Here is a 15012-nt window from a genome sequence, read left to right as displayed (position 1 = left end):
TACACTGAGGCATGGGTGAGGAAAGAGAATTGCAGGAAAACAAGGAACACACTGTGATTTCTCCGGCAGTCTAGTTCACTGCTGTACAAGTGATAGAACAATGTTTTTAGTTCTGTACAGCAAGAACTCAGAATACAGAAAAGGCCCATAGAACCCACCACAAAATTCTATTTATGCAGGACAATTCTGATATCATCCAACAGGCAGTAGACTTGTAAGTTTATCACCATTAGGCAGTCAAAGTAGATTTGGAAAAGTAATCAAGGCATTTAGCTCTAGATTAGAACTCTAGTCCATCAAAGAAAGAAACTTCATTGAAGAATGGATGAGCTGTTTTCAACGAAACGGTTGTTTTGTTTCAGAGGGAAGGAATAATCATTGCTTTCTTTCAGATAAGGTGGTATGTAGCAAGAATTGACTGTCTGAAACTACTTTCCCAATATTAGAGTGTTTTCACTAAAGTGAGTATATAATACTACTAACAATAGTTACCTTATGAAGTGAATTACAATGTCTGTTTACTGGATAATATTCCAAATTATATATATATATATATATATGTATATCATCTCAGTTCTAGAGTTCTATAAAATAGTTTTACTTTTATATAACTTTACAAATGTCAAAAAAAAACAAAAACAAATCAATGATGTAAGTTATTTAGGGTCATATGCTCCACAACATGTACAGGTGCAAACCCTGTTTATTTGACACTATTCACGTGTTTACCCATCACATATTTCAACTGCTGAGTAATACTGCAAAATTTTATCACGAAGGAGTTTTTGATTGAGGACAATATTACTGCTGAAAAGTATAACAAGCTTATTAGAAGACAGAAATCAAACACAAAAATGTCTGTGTAAGTGCAGAGGCAAAGGAAGTGATGTTTGGTGTGGACAATGGCAGTCTTAGGAAGTGAACAAATTACACGTTTCACTCTAAAAAAAAAGCTAGCTAGGAAGGGGCTGTTAGAGATAAAGAGCATCTTCTACTGAAGGGCTGTGGAAGGACCTACAGGAAGTTTGCATATCAGAGAACGCCCCATGGAAAATTATAGCAAGTAGAAAACAACATGCCATGCCTGATTCTGCCACAGCTTTATTGGGAAAGAATATAAAGCACACATATATTTATGCCTACTGACAAGCTTTATGGATTTGCTCACTACCTGACATTTGTAAACACTATAGCTTACACAATTTAGTTATCTCCTCTATGCATCAATTAGCACATCTCTAACACAGGACGAGTACAGGAGACCAACTATCTCTCTGCTGAAGTAAATGAAACATAAATATTTTAAACCTTGTATGTACAACCTTAAACCTGAAAGAATGGGTCTTTTCCAAAAAGACTAGGAAAATAAATGCTGATGAGGATATAAAGAAAAGAAACCTTTGTACAATAAAGATGGGAATGCAAATGATGACAGCTCTCATGGAAAATGTCACAGAGCTCCTCAAAAGTTAAAGCTGGGACCACAATATGACCCCCAAATCCCATTTCTGGGCATTGATCCAAAAGAAGTAGAGTAAGTAGCCCAAAGACTTGTCTTCCCTCCAATATCCATCACAGCATTATTCACAATAATCAAGATACAATGTCAGCCTAATTGTCCAACAACATATAAAAGGATAAAGAAAAAACAGGGCATATACACACACATTCAGTCTTTAACAGTTTTATTTAGGACAATACGGATGAGTCTGCAGGGCACCAAGTGAAGCGAAACAAGCCAGGAACGAAACAAAAGATAAATACCACATATTGTCATGTAAGAATGACCTCTAAACAAGTTGGGTAAATAAAAGAGAGGTTAAGAAGAGGACTATCAGTGTCTGAAAGTAATTGCAGGAAGGAGTTGGAAAATACTGGCCAAAAAGACATCATCTTGAAGACAGATGCATCAACTAGTGCTTGTAGACTAGAGGTAGCCATCAGTTTAAAAATACCTGAAACTGAACATGTATTTTCAAATATTTGTTGTCATCATGTGCAACCTAGATACAGCAAAGTATATATTGGCCAATTTCTGTTGAATATTTAATCACTTCCTTAAGCGTTTGTTTTTTTCATAGCCATTTCCTTTACCCAAGCATTCACTGAATCACTTTACATGTTGGAGTTTGTGTTTAAAAATGTCTTCCTGATAATGAAACATTAGCTCAATATGAAAAATATGTGAAAACATTATCAAGAAGAAACATATCTGTACTACTCCAACCAGAAGTAGTAATAGGGGAATCCTTTGCCATTGAGGTGGGTGAGGCAGACGGGCAACTAGTGAATCCCAGCTTGGCAGAACAGTCACCTTGGCAATAAAACTGCAGAAACCAGAAAAGGCACAACCGAGGAAAAGCCAAACTGTACTTCATAAATCATTAGAGGCTTGCAGTGAATAGATTCTGGGTTACAAATAATGTCTTCCCATAACTTGCTGTGTTCCAGAACCTTGATATATCTCTATCCGCTGGCTAACTGAATTCTCCCAACAGCCTGATGAGGAAAGCAGCACCCATTGGACAGAGGAGAAGAGTGAGGCACTAGAAACCTCAGCAAGTTGCTTGTCAGTTGGTGAAGAAGCATCAGAGCTAGATCTGCAGCCAAGGTCAACTGGCTTAGGAGCCTGCACTCACGATAGTGCCACTTCGTTTGTGTCAGAGATGCCACAGCCACTCAGAAAAGATACCCTAAACTAGTCATCATTCAGACAGCAAGGAAGCCTGGGAAACTGGCCCCGCTTGCTCCCCGCAAGAAGTACCCCTCAACTTGCCCTAGTGGGAATAGACCTTCCCTACAATTCTAACCTGGGGACTTCCACCACGCCTTCCTTCTGACCTGCTACTGTCATGTAAGAAGTTTGTTCTCCCTTCCTGTGCACACCTGCATTTCTGAAACTCATCTTAAGGCAACTACGTCAAAACTTCCCGCACTTTTCATTCTTTAAGCTCATCATACTTTACATTCTGCACCTTATCCATCTTAGAACAGCTAGAGCCTAAACTTCTGTATCAGCGAAGAATCTGTGACCTCAAGTGAGGTGTGCTGCTGGCGACTAAACAATATTAATTTCGTCAGATTTGATTGACACGCTGCTCTCTCTGTAATACCGCTCAGAAATTTACTCTCTTTCTGCCCAGCACTGAGTACTAGAAATGGTGTTTAAGGATTATCATGTAAATTTGCATTTTGGATGTTTGAAGATTTTGTCAATTTATTACAAATGCTTTCACTATTCTCTGGTTTCCAAAATGATTAAAGGTCCAGGCCAAGCACGAATTCCCAGAACATATAAAAAATGGACCAGCACCCCATTGCCAATGCCAAGGTTGCCAACTTCTTAGTTTACAGGTTTCTTAATGAGAACTTGCACTTTCCTGATCAATAAACAGCTTAGCTGGACAATTCCTCCTGGTACCCTCAGGAGTTATAAACTACAGCCCTACACATCAAAAAGGGAAGTGGCCTGCTCTCAGATTAGGCATTTTTTGCAATTCTGTAATGACTTGCCCTAAGATTAAAAACCATTCCAAAAAACTAATACCATTTTCTTAAAAGTGATTCCCAAGATCTAAACGGCATGTGCTCACACTCTCAAAAACATGGTCAAGAGAAGAGTAGAGCAAGAAAAACGAGAAGATCCAACCCATCGTTGTGATTTCACATTTGATAAAACAGACACCGATCTGTGCTTTGCACATCTCAGCTGACCTCCATGATGTCTAAATACAGTCTCTAGATTTTTTTAAGGCATAATTAACAAATTCTGTTTTTCTGTTGAAAAAAATTTGAGCTCCTCTTCTTTGAAAGGCAAAAGCCAATCAATCTTTTCCTCAAATGCTAATCCAAGCAATTAGAAATAGCACTAACTGACATGCAGAAGGGGCTGTGAGGGTGTTGGCTGCTGGCATTTTCTTCTGTTTCTTTCACCTGAACCTCCTGGCGATACAAATTCACAGAATTAATTACAAGGATACGGCTCGTGTGATCCATCTCTGGGACCAAGAGCTGGCCTTTAAAACCAGCAGAAAACCAGAGAACAATGTGAACGCTCAGGCACCAGCGGCTAAAATGCTTATTTCACCTGCTAGGACAAATGTGACAGATTGTTTTATGTGTAAGATGAATGCTCATTTTTGAGTTTTGGTAACAAAAATACAGTGCTCATTTGTATTGTTGTAAAGCTTGTAATGATACCCTGTAGGAAGAGTAATACTCAAAGCAGCATCCTAATTAAAAGGAAAAGTCAGTTGTCTTGCAAGATAATGCAAGAGGGCACATCAATTGTAAGTAAGATACATGGTAAAAATGAAAAAGACAGGCTAGATAGGAGAGGAATGAAATAAGATTTGGAAATGTGCTTCTTAAATGAACACAAATTGTGAGATAATGTCTCACTGAACAATAAAAATAACAAACCAGTGGCAAAGATGTAATGGAATTTCCTGTGCATACTATCTTAATCTTCATATAATTTTCCCCAGTGCACTCACATTTATTGAACTACTATGACCAATTCTTTTTCACTTTGTTCAAAGTTACCAAGAGAGTGTTCTTCGCTGTAAATAATCCCCTGATTATGAACATGAAAACGATCCAGAAATCGACCACAGTGTATAAAAGAAAAAATGACATAGCGTCTGCTCACAGCCAGAGCCTTACAAGAATGCCGAAGCATGTGCAACATCGTGGGAGAAGCGTAGTGAGAATACAGACAACCACCTTCCCACGTCCTCCTGCGCACTGCTCCTTTTCCCCCCTTGTCAGGATTTCAAAGCCCCCCATCTGCTGTGGGCTGGACAGAACACAGGGCTGCTGTCCAGGAAGGACGGACTAATAGACTGACATGACCTAAAGGCCTCAGGCTCTCACTGTGCAAAATGGGCAGAATATTTAACCTTCTAGTGTTAAGCCCATTGCAAACATGGTTTTCTAGTCAATGCTATTGACATAGGGCTGTGAGGGTCCCAAGTCAACTACTGGGAGAATTTGCTGGAGACAGACACCAAGTCCAGAGGGAACATTCTACCTGTTACTGACCCTAGTGGGGAGGCAGGGCAGAACTTCCCATTCTTGCAAGCTCCACACACACCAGATATTTCAACAAAGGTTATCCCGACCCCATCTTGATAGACACTCCTGTTGGCCAACCAATCTGTGTGTTTTTAAATCTTCTTATGTACCTAAAATTTAAAGAAATGTCCAAACACAGAAATAATGCCCAATTTCTTATTGGAATTTTTTTTCTTGCTGAACATCAACTCTCAAACACCTTTTTGGTGAAAGTCTAACTTCCTTTATTTCTTTTAAAAGCTTCATTAGCCAATAATAAGATGCACCTGTTCAACCATAGGTAAATGTAGGCCTCATGCATGGACAACTACATTACATTAAAAAGGTTGTCAATGAATTAATTTGTTGAAAGAAATACATAACTAAATCACACAATTAATTTTTAACCTTGGATTTTTACTGTTGATTCAGCACTAGAAAAATGATGAATCATGTCACAATTTGTCAACCAACATAGTTTATGTAATGAGAAGCAGATTCCTAAGCAAGTATTCCTGCAGTACTTGTAGTTTGTTGTTATAGTTGAGAATTACAAGTATTTTTGTACTTCCTCTCCTAGAAAAATTTCTAAGTTGAATTTTCCAAGTCTGATTTTTAATTTAAAAGAAATCAATACAGTCATAACATTCTACTTTTTAAAAAGCCTCACTGATCAAAATACAAGTACAGACTCTCACAAAGTACATGGCCAACTACTACAGATTCAGATTTTATAACAACAGATTTGCTGGGAAGAGTGGCCACTGAGATGACAGAGGCAAACCAGGGTTTTCTGAGCGGAGCAGCTCTCCGTTCAAACAGCAGGAGCCTCTTCTGGTGGCAGCTGGCAGCTGGCAGCCATCCTTCCTATGGCTTTTCTTCCAGGCCATTGTTTCGAATGACCTTGGCATACTCCTTGGCTGATTTGTAGGGGACTCGGGGTCTAGCCGGGTCTTCAAAATCAACGTGGTAGAGGCCAAACCGTACGCGGTATCCATCATTCCATTCAAAATTATCCAAAAGAGACCAGGCACAGTATATTTGAAGATTGACTTTGTCAATTTGGATAGCTGGAATTTTAAAAAGAGAGAGAAGAAAAGTTAGCATTTCTGGGACAGTTTCCTGGGAACACAGACGGATCAACTGGTATGTGGTGAGGCCTCCTTCTCCACTCAACAGGGCAGAGGATGAGACCTGTTTAGTTTTTCTCTTTTCCACAAAAAAACAAAATGTAAGGTAATGCTTGTGTTAATTAGCTTAATGGATCCCTTAGAGTACAAACAAATCAAAGCATCATGCTTTAAACTATAAATATCCATCATTTCTATTTACTAATTGTAAAAGAATTTCTTTTTCTAGTTTTCTGCTCGAATGCATCTGATGTGCATTTTTTTAGTAACTCCCAATTTTCAGACACCCCCCTCATACACACAAGTTCTCCACTAGTACTTAGTTTACTAAGCGAAGACACTGTCTAGAATGTCCCTGGTGGATTGGAAGAATGGATATATCATGTTAGGGGAAGCCCCAGTGTTTAGCATGCATGTCCATGGCCAAACTGAGACAGCTTTTGTGATTCTGGAAACAGAATCTCCCTGGAAGGTTCAGCACAAACCTCAGGCAGTAAATATGCCACACTGTGCAGGGACAAAAGCACAGTGGCATCCCATGTGAGTCGGCTTGAGTTGCTGTAACAGCAAAACTTCACACACAGGGTCCTTGTCAACAACAGGCATTGACTTCAAATGGCAACACATTTGATATCTTTAGAGCAGTTGCATCTTTCATTAGAGGTGACCATGTTCTCTTCTTCACATGGAAGAAGGAGTAACATCTCCTTTGTGTATCTTTTTTAGAAGGGCATGGATCTCACTCATGAGGATTTACATATTTTTTGCTTTCAAGATTTATTTATTTATTTATTTATTTATTTTTGAAAGTCAGATATACAGAGAGAAAGACAGAGGAAGATCTTCCATGTATGCTGATGCACTCCATAAGTGGCCACAATGACCAGAGCTGAGTTGATCCAAAGACAGAAGCCAGGAACTTCTTCTGGGTCTCCCATGTGGATGCAGGGTCCCAGGGCTTTGTGCCATCCTCGACTGCTTTCCCAGGCCACAGACAGGGAGCTGGATGAGAAGTGGGGCTAGTGGGTCACAAACCGGCGCCCATTTCACCTCTTAATTCCATTGAATCAGAGATAGCAAATTCCTTCTGCCCCACATCAAAAAGAATGACCTCTAAGTACTTCAAGAGCCAAAGCAATGGGGCCAGGTGCAATGGTTCAATTGGCTAACCCTCCCCATGGATTGGTGTCCTGGCTGCTCTGTGTCCCATCCAGCACCCTGTTTGAGGCCTGGGAAATCGGAGGAAGACGACTCAAAGCCTTGGGAACCTGCACCCACATGGGAGACCCGGAGGAAACTCCTGGCTCCTGGCTCTGGCTGTTGTGGTCATTTGGGGAGTGAACCAGAAGATAGGAGTTCTTTCTCTTTGTCTCTCCTTCTCTCTATAACTCTGTCTTTCCAATAAAATAATAAATCTATAAAGAAAAGAGCCAAAGCAACGATCATCTCTTCCCAAACCCATATGTGCCCAAATAAATTTTCTATATCACTTTTTATGGGTTACCCAAGAGCCCATCCACAGATTTGGGAGTTGATATGTCAAAGTGACAAAGTGCTATATGCTGCCTTCCATCATTTCCATCCATGAGTTGATCTCATTTTTCTTCCTATTTTATGTTTTGCAAAATTCTGAGGTTATATAACTCTTTGCATTGAACATGTCCTTTTTAGATCTATAAGAAGTAAACCTAATCTATGGGAAGGACAAATACTTTCAGTGCAAAAATTAAGTGAAAACACAAGTTTGCTTTACAAGTTATTCATATCCTAAGTAAGCAGTGTGGAAATGAACATTCATGTGATAAACCAGACCTTAATTATATTGACAATTGCTTTCAACCAAAATGATGCCTCTAGATAAATGCCCAGCATAGTAAGTTCCACTCTTCTTCTTAAAATTTTTTTTTCTTTAATTTATTTACTTGAAAGTCAAAGTTACAGAGAGAGGAACAGTTCAGTAAAGTAAGCTAGCTTCCACCTGCTGGTTCATTCTCTGGATGGCTGCGATGGTCAGAGCTGGGCCAGGCCAGAGTCAGGGACCATCAGCTTCATCCGGGTCTCCCACATGGGTGACAGAAACCCACGTATTTGGGCCATCTTCTGCTTCTTTTCCCAGGCTATTATCAAGACGCTGGCTCAGAAGGAGGGCAACCAAGATACAAACCTTGCCTTCACTGGATTCCAGTATCTTGGGTGGCAGCTTTGCAAGCTATACCACAACACAGGGTGCGTCTTAATTCTTCTTCAGTGTCAATCTGTGTTTTTTCCCTGCCTGTCTACCTTGTTGATCATGTGTCTTCCACTCTCTATCAAGGTGAAGCTGCTTTTCTAACTTACAAAAACCTAGCCTTGAATTCCAGGAGGCCATACATATAAGCATCACAACAGTCAAGGTTAAATAGTCACCCCAAAGCAACTGTTTCCATTGCCTTGTGATTCAACTTGGGCGTGTGTGACTGCGTATTTTCTTTTTTGTTTGCAGAACTACCTCATGAGGAAGTCTGCCAGGTGTACAGTCAGATAGTTTCTGAAAACAAATACAACCCCACTGATCACACAGAAAAGAATTGATTCATGTGCAAAACCAGGGGATTAAAAACCGGAGCCCTGCCTGCCTGGAAAGGAACAAAAAGGAAATCTTGACAATTTCACTGTTAACTGCCAGGAGTTCCATAGCAAATGCTATACTGCCTGAATGACACTGGTAGATGTCTGTGCCTTTTCATTGCAGGAACATTCAAGTAGAGAATTACCTAGTTAGGGCTGAGCAACTAGGCTGCTGGAATCCTTCTCACCGTGCCACCCCTGGGAAAAATTACAAAACCACACTGGAACCTGCACGCCTCTCCTCTTCCAATCTCCTCAGGAACGTACGGCAACATCATCACATTTCTTGTCACCATGATTTATAAGGTCTCAAGTCTTGGTAGAGAAAAAAAACGCTAATGTGACTTCACTTTCTGTCTTAAACCAGAATCAGAGGCCAAATAAACACAGACCAACAGGAGCTTTAGCTGGATGCACAGTACGCTGGAATAAAATGACATCATTCTAGAGTCTCAGATTATAGATTATAAGGCCAATGGAAAGGGCTTCACAGTCAGTAGGCTGGATGCAAAAATACAAGGACAAAAAGAGCTAAGCTTATTGGGATGTTAATAACTGTCAGGTTGTTCTAGTGATCAAAATGCATGCTGGTGTAGTACTCTGCACACGCACACATATACACACCACCAAACTGAAACTACTGAAGACACATTCTCAATTATAAGACCATACCAACTGCAAGTTCAAGCAGTTTCTAACATCATGCTGAATCTTGATAATTTCTTAGAAAACTCATGGTAATCTTCTATACCTGTAAGGATAGTTTACTATAGGCAAAGACCGAGATAGGACTCAACTAAAGAAATGCCAAAAACAGGGTCAGAGAGGTTTCAAGCATAAGCTTAGCTTTGGTTTCTACCTTTGAAATTGGAATGCATTTCACTTCTGGTGTTGACATGGGATGGCACACATTGGCAGCCACAAAAAGCACACCTGGGCATCAGGGTCTAACATCACTCCTGGGGGCGATATTACATTCCGATGAACTGACTGCCTATGTGAACAATGAACAAGTACATGTCCCTTGCCATGTGACACCTGGTGACACAAAGCAGCCATTGCAGATCCTCCAGTTGGCCTTCCTGGGATGAGCAGCCACCTCTCTAAGCAAAAATATTCTTACTGAGGGTAACAAAGATTACCTCCCGAGATCTGAGAACAAGGGCCACATCACAATGGAGACAAAGTCAAAATTTTCACAACATGCATTTACTTCAGAAACTCACCCATATTCCAGCTCTTCTGCCGGGGTGTCACCTTAACTCCCTGATCAAGCTCACTCCCAGCCACAGATCTTGTGCATGCCAATGGTTGCTCTGACCCAGCCCAGCATAATCCATCACCCAGCTTGGCTTTTGCCATCAGATGCTGTCGTCTGACTGGCCTAGCCTGCCCCCAGTCCCAACTCTTGCTGGTGGGTGCTACAGCCTAGCCCTGCCCAGCCTGTCCCCATCCCTGACTTTCATGCAAAGCAGTAGGTGTGATAGCCTAGCCTGGCTCAACCAGCTTGCACCTTGTTCTGGCTCCTGAAAATGTTAGTGTGCTTTGCTTTGATCTGGCCCTGCCCAGTCCAGCCCCTGCAGAGCCACGCTGCTACCCTCCCCACCATAACTGGTGGTCCACATGGGCATGCATACCTCAAGTATGTAAACATCATAAAAAATAAGATTAATTTATTATTTGAAAAAGGAAAGAAAGAAAAGAAACTCCTCCTTTCATAGTGCTTCTCTCGCGTTCTGGCTTATGAACCCTGTCTGCTCTGTTTGTCACATTTCAAAGCTCAACACCAATGTGAAACCTCTTCCACAATCCCTAGACTCAGCCTTTGTTTGAGACAATGGAGGACTCATGAATGCGGCAAGATTCAGACAAGCCATGTATCCACACTCCCATGCTGCTAAGACAAGAATCTGCGAAACGATTCAGGACAGTGCAAGGGGCACCTGGCTCATAGAAGAGAAACCCCAGGAATGAAACAGAGGAAAAAATAAATGCTCTAGGTTTCTGCAATCAGGTAATGGTCAGTTTCATTATTTGAGCAAATCCCCTAATAAAAATAAGTACAAAGTATAACATACTTTTAAGAAAATAAATCTTCCTCAAGACAATAGATAGCTGACAATTTAGAAGAGAATTATGAGGGCAAATGTGAAACGTGGACTTGATACCCACTGACACAGCACTTAATTTTCTGTGGCCTTTTCCAATATTAGGCAAGTTGACAAGGAGAAACACACCTAGGGTGAAGAATATGTCAAACAAAAGGCATACTAAATGTGAAATCTAGCAAGAACCCTTAGGCACAGAAAAGTAACACCTGCAAAAGACCAATCATTTGAGTTAATAGTGAGAGAGCCAGGAACTAAAGAGTCATTGGAACATCTTAAGTCACATGGTGGTTCAACAATGTTGAGTGTGGATCTTGAACTCAAGTGTTCCCATTCTGGTAGTACCCCAAGTGCCTGGCAGGTGCACATGCAATTTCTTTTTGAAGGGAGGCACCTCCAGTTATTATTGCAGATATTTCAAAATGTAATCATAGGTAACAATTATGTATTCCTTAACAAACATGGAAATTTTTTTTTCAAGTTTAGGGATCTCCAAAACCCAATGTGATATACTTGGGAAAGGAGTCACTACAGGCTTGTACTGTAAATCAGTTGCAACTGTTGCTCGCTGAAAGGCACCTCTTACTTCTCTGCAAAGTAAGCTACAGAAACATTCTAGAAATGCTCCTTTTGCCTTCCGGGGCCTATGGTAAAGATGAAATGAGATGGCACTGCCCACAGCTCATGATGGATTTCTATTGCTTTTTACTATCTGGCCCCTGCAGAGAAAGAGTGGGGAGACGACAGAGATACAGAGAGAGATGAAGAGACAAAGAGAGAGAGAGAGAGAAGGATAAGAAGAAGGAGAAGAAAAAAGAAGGGAAGATGAATAAGAACAAGAAGAAAATAAACAGAAAGGAAGGGAGAGAGAAAGAAAGAAAAGGAGGAAAGAAGAGAAGAAGGGGAGGAGGAGAAGGTGTGGGGAGGAGGGAGGGGAAGGAGAGAGAGGAACAGGAGAGGAGGAGGATGAAGAGGAAGAAGAAAAAGTAGTAGTAGTGTGTGTGTGAGAGAGAGAAAATGAATTAGGGCTGCTTGTGGACAGAAGAAAGATGGTGTGTGGTTGTAGCAAAGAGGTAATTATCTGCAGGGCAATGAGAGGCCACAGGTGAAGCCAAACCACCTGACAGCCTGACCAGGGACTTTCAGAAAAGCAAGTCTCTGTTTAAGCTGGACAGCTACAGGGTTTTGTTATGGGAGTACACAGAATCTAATGCAGACTGGGACCCAGAGTATCTGCTTCAGGTCCCTGAATGATTTTACACCCAATCAAATTTGAGACACAGAAGCTGAGGATAAGCTGTGAGAGATGATGTATAATTTCCAACCTCAGACACATCTTTAATGTTGGAGGATCACCCTCATTCCTTCTCTAATAGTGGTAGGCCAGGAGTTCTGTGCTTAATGATACAGCTGAACATACATATAAAGAGTCCGGGCTGTGCCACTTGCATACATGGATGAACATCAAGGCACCATGGGGCTGCTGCATACTCAGGCCACAGCTTAGCTGAAGGCTAACTTCATGCCTGGTGGATCAGAAGAAGTCCTCTCAACGGAGAGGACTTGAAAACCTGTGAATGAAACCTTATTTGGTGACATAATACTGGTTTTCTTATGGCCAAAGATAATATTGAGCCTAAATACAAAACATTGTCCTTAACGAGAAGCGGAGGACACACAAGGAAGAAGGTGACGGAGCTTGGAGGGATGCATCGGCTACATGCCAGAGATCAACGAGAATTCTCACTAGCCACCAGACATGAGTAGAAAAACATGGAAGAATTTCTCCCCCAAAGCTTCTAGAATCAACTGATCCTGCTAACACTGGAATGTTGGACTCCTGGCCTTCACCACTGTGACAGAGCCCCCCTCTTCATTGTTTTAAGTCCCCAGGTTTCCAGTAATTTGTTATGGAAGCCACAGGGAAATAATGCAGCATGCTCTTTTACAGTGGTCACCCACTGGGCTGCAAGTCCCAAACCACCCACCTGATGTTTCTGGGGGCTAATGAGCTTCTCTCTGAGTCTGTCAAGGCAGGCGAGAGAAGGCCTTGCAGGGACACAGTCGGAAGCTGATTTTCTGGCAATTGCCCCCATGCTAACTTTGGAAATGTACTTCTCCACGTTTGGTTGGAAGGCACAGGAACATTCCATTTGGAGAACATCTTTAGCTGTATTGCAGTTCCCATAAGAGAAGTGGCACACCGGCTGTTTTCTCCTCTCTTCAGAAAACCAAAATAAAAACATCAGGAAGATCTAAACATAGAAAATGCACCGTAAGCCCCTTAACTCCAGCTGAATACTGGTGGCTGGACAGCATCTGTGAAGATGCCCAAATCCTTTCAGCACAGAAGGCCCCAGTGCAGATGGGGGCTCCTGGTGGCAACTAGAATTCTCCTCAAAGGGAGTTTTTAACAACCAAAAGCTCATTTTTAAATATTTCATAGGAAAGTGCCAATTAGCCAGAAATGAGCTCCACAGGTTCCTTAATTACGTGTACCATTTTTACTACTTACAGGAATCTGGGCTTGGGAAGAGATTGTAAGTAGCCAGCCATTGAAAGGGAACAAATGAAATACTTCAATTGTAAAGTTGCTCTGAGAATCGGTACACTTCCATGCCATCTTCTATAATTTCTCCATCAATATTACTTTTACAGTTACTTCTGCTCCAGCAGACAAGGTCTTATGGGAATTAAAATTCTTCTCAGGAAGGCCAGCTCTCTCCTAACCCTGAAAGTTGCCTTCCTTCCCTCTTTCCCTTCCGTTCTCACCTTAACTTTCTCCCCTGCAAAATGAGGGCAGTAGAATCTTCTTTGCTGGATTGTTGGTGAGCATTAAACAAATACATATAAAGCTCCATGAATAATGTCTCTTTTATAGTAAACACTCAATATGCATGACTTTGTCATTGCTATTGTTGTTGCTGGGATTTCACTCAGAGTCTGGGAGGGCAATGAATGAAATCTGTTTTATCTCTTCCTCCCATCTGGCTCCAGACGGCTTTTGGAGGGTGTAGAGTCAGCACTAAATGCTCCGTGCTGAGAACCAGAAAAATCAGGGCAGGCAGGGGAAAGGGCTGCATCTGGGACAGGGTTGTGCGCTGTGACAATGGGTCAGCTGTGGGTCATGGAAGATCATCAGGGAAAACAACAAGACGCTGCCAGGAACACAGCCCGAAGTACCCCTGCTTTGGTGTGCCGGGAATAAAGAAGGCATCTGTCAAAAGTCCCTGAAATCCTACAATACTCACCCTGTGTTTGTTTAAACATACACTGTGCTAGGAACCGGGGACATAACAACGAACAAAACAAACAGCTCCTCTTGGATAGAGATTACAGCCTATGTGGAAGGCATATCTCTGATCATCACCCTGTAAGTGCCGAAGGATAGCCTGAAAAGTAGAATGAAAGGAAGCAAGTAGGAACTGAGAGGAAGAACAATGCATCTGCCAACATTTTTTGGGCATGTGGGTCCAGTCCAAGGGTTCCATGCGGGCAATAACCATTTAATCTTTATGATCAATCTAGGAGTTAGATGTTATGATTGGCCCTGATTTACAGATAAGAGAATCGATACACAGAAGTTAGGTAACGTTGGAAAAATCCATGCATCAAATTAAGTCAAGATAAGCAGGGTTCCTGCTGAGTCACTACGCTACACCATTCTGCGTCTTGACCGTACACTGTAGTGGGAAGATGTCTCCTGATCAGCAAAGGTGGGGCAAATGGGATTATAGGGGAGTTTTCCGCAGTGGACTATATATAACCTGGGCCCAAGGACAACAAGAGCCTAGGGTTCTTTCTGAGCTCTAAGTAACAAAGGCCGACATTGACCAATAAAGTAGCAAAGGGTTCAGACTGAGGAAATGAGCACGCCTCAAAGCACCTCAAAGGTACACAAAATTAAACCGTGGGACTGGCTGTCAGAAGAAGGGGCCTCAGCCGCAAACAACCAGCGAGCACTACGCCCTTACTACATGTTGCTGCCAAAATTCATCTTTCTTCTAATGTCGGCAGTCATTAGAACCTTGGTTTTTTTCTGTACCAAAAATGACACCACACAGATACTGTAATCCTTAAAAAGTGCATGTCAGCATGTAGTACAGAGGGTT

General features: G+C 41.6%; 1 protein-coding gene across 1 annotated transcript in view; it reads right to left on the bottom strand.

Moving 5' to 3' along the window:
- Nucleotides 1-5864: 5864 nt before the first annotated feature.
- The window catches only part of LOC121146583 (cytosolic beta-glucosidase), a 93505-nt gene continuing 84357 nt past the window's right edge, over nucleotides 5865-15012 (bottom strand). The window contains exon 5 of the mRNA XM_040966083.1: nucleotides 5865-6125. Coding sequence (XP_040822017.1) covers nucleotides 5923-6125 — 203 coding nt within the window. The 3' untranslated portion in view covers nucleotides 5865-5922. The remainder of the gene's footprint in view (nucleotides 6126-15012) is intronic.

This window comes from Ochotona curzoniae, unplaced genomic scaffold (assembly GCF_017591425.1).
Source record: "Ochotona curzoniae isolate NIBS_2020 unplaced genomic scaffold, NIBS_Ocur_1.0 scaffold_4505, whole genome shotgun sequence".
NCBI lineage: Eukaryota > Metazoa > Chordata > Mammalia > Lagomorpha > Ochotonidae > Ochotona > Ochotona curzoniae.
The sequence above is the reverse complement of the archived record's forward strand: the minus strand, read 5'-3'. Positions and strand labels throughout refer to the sequence as shown.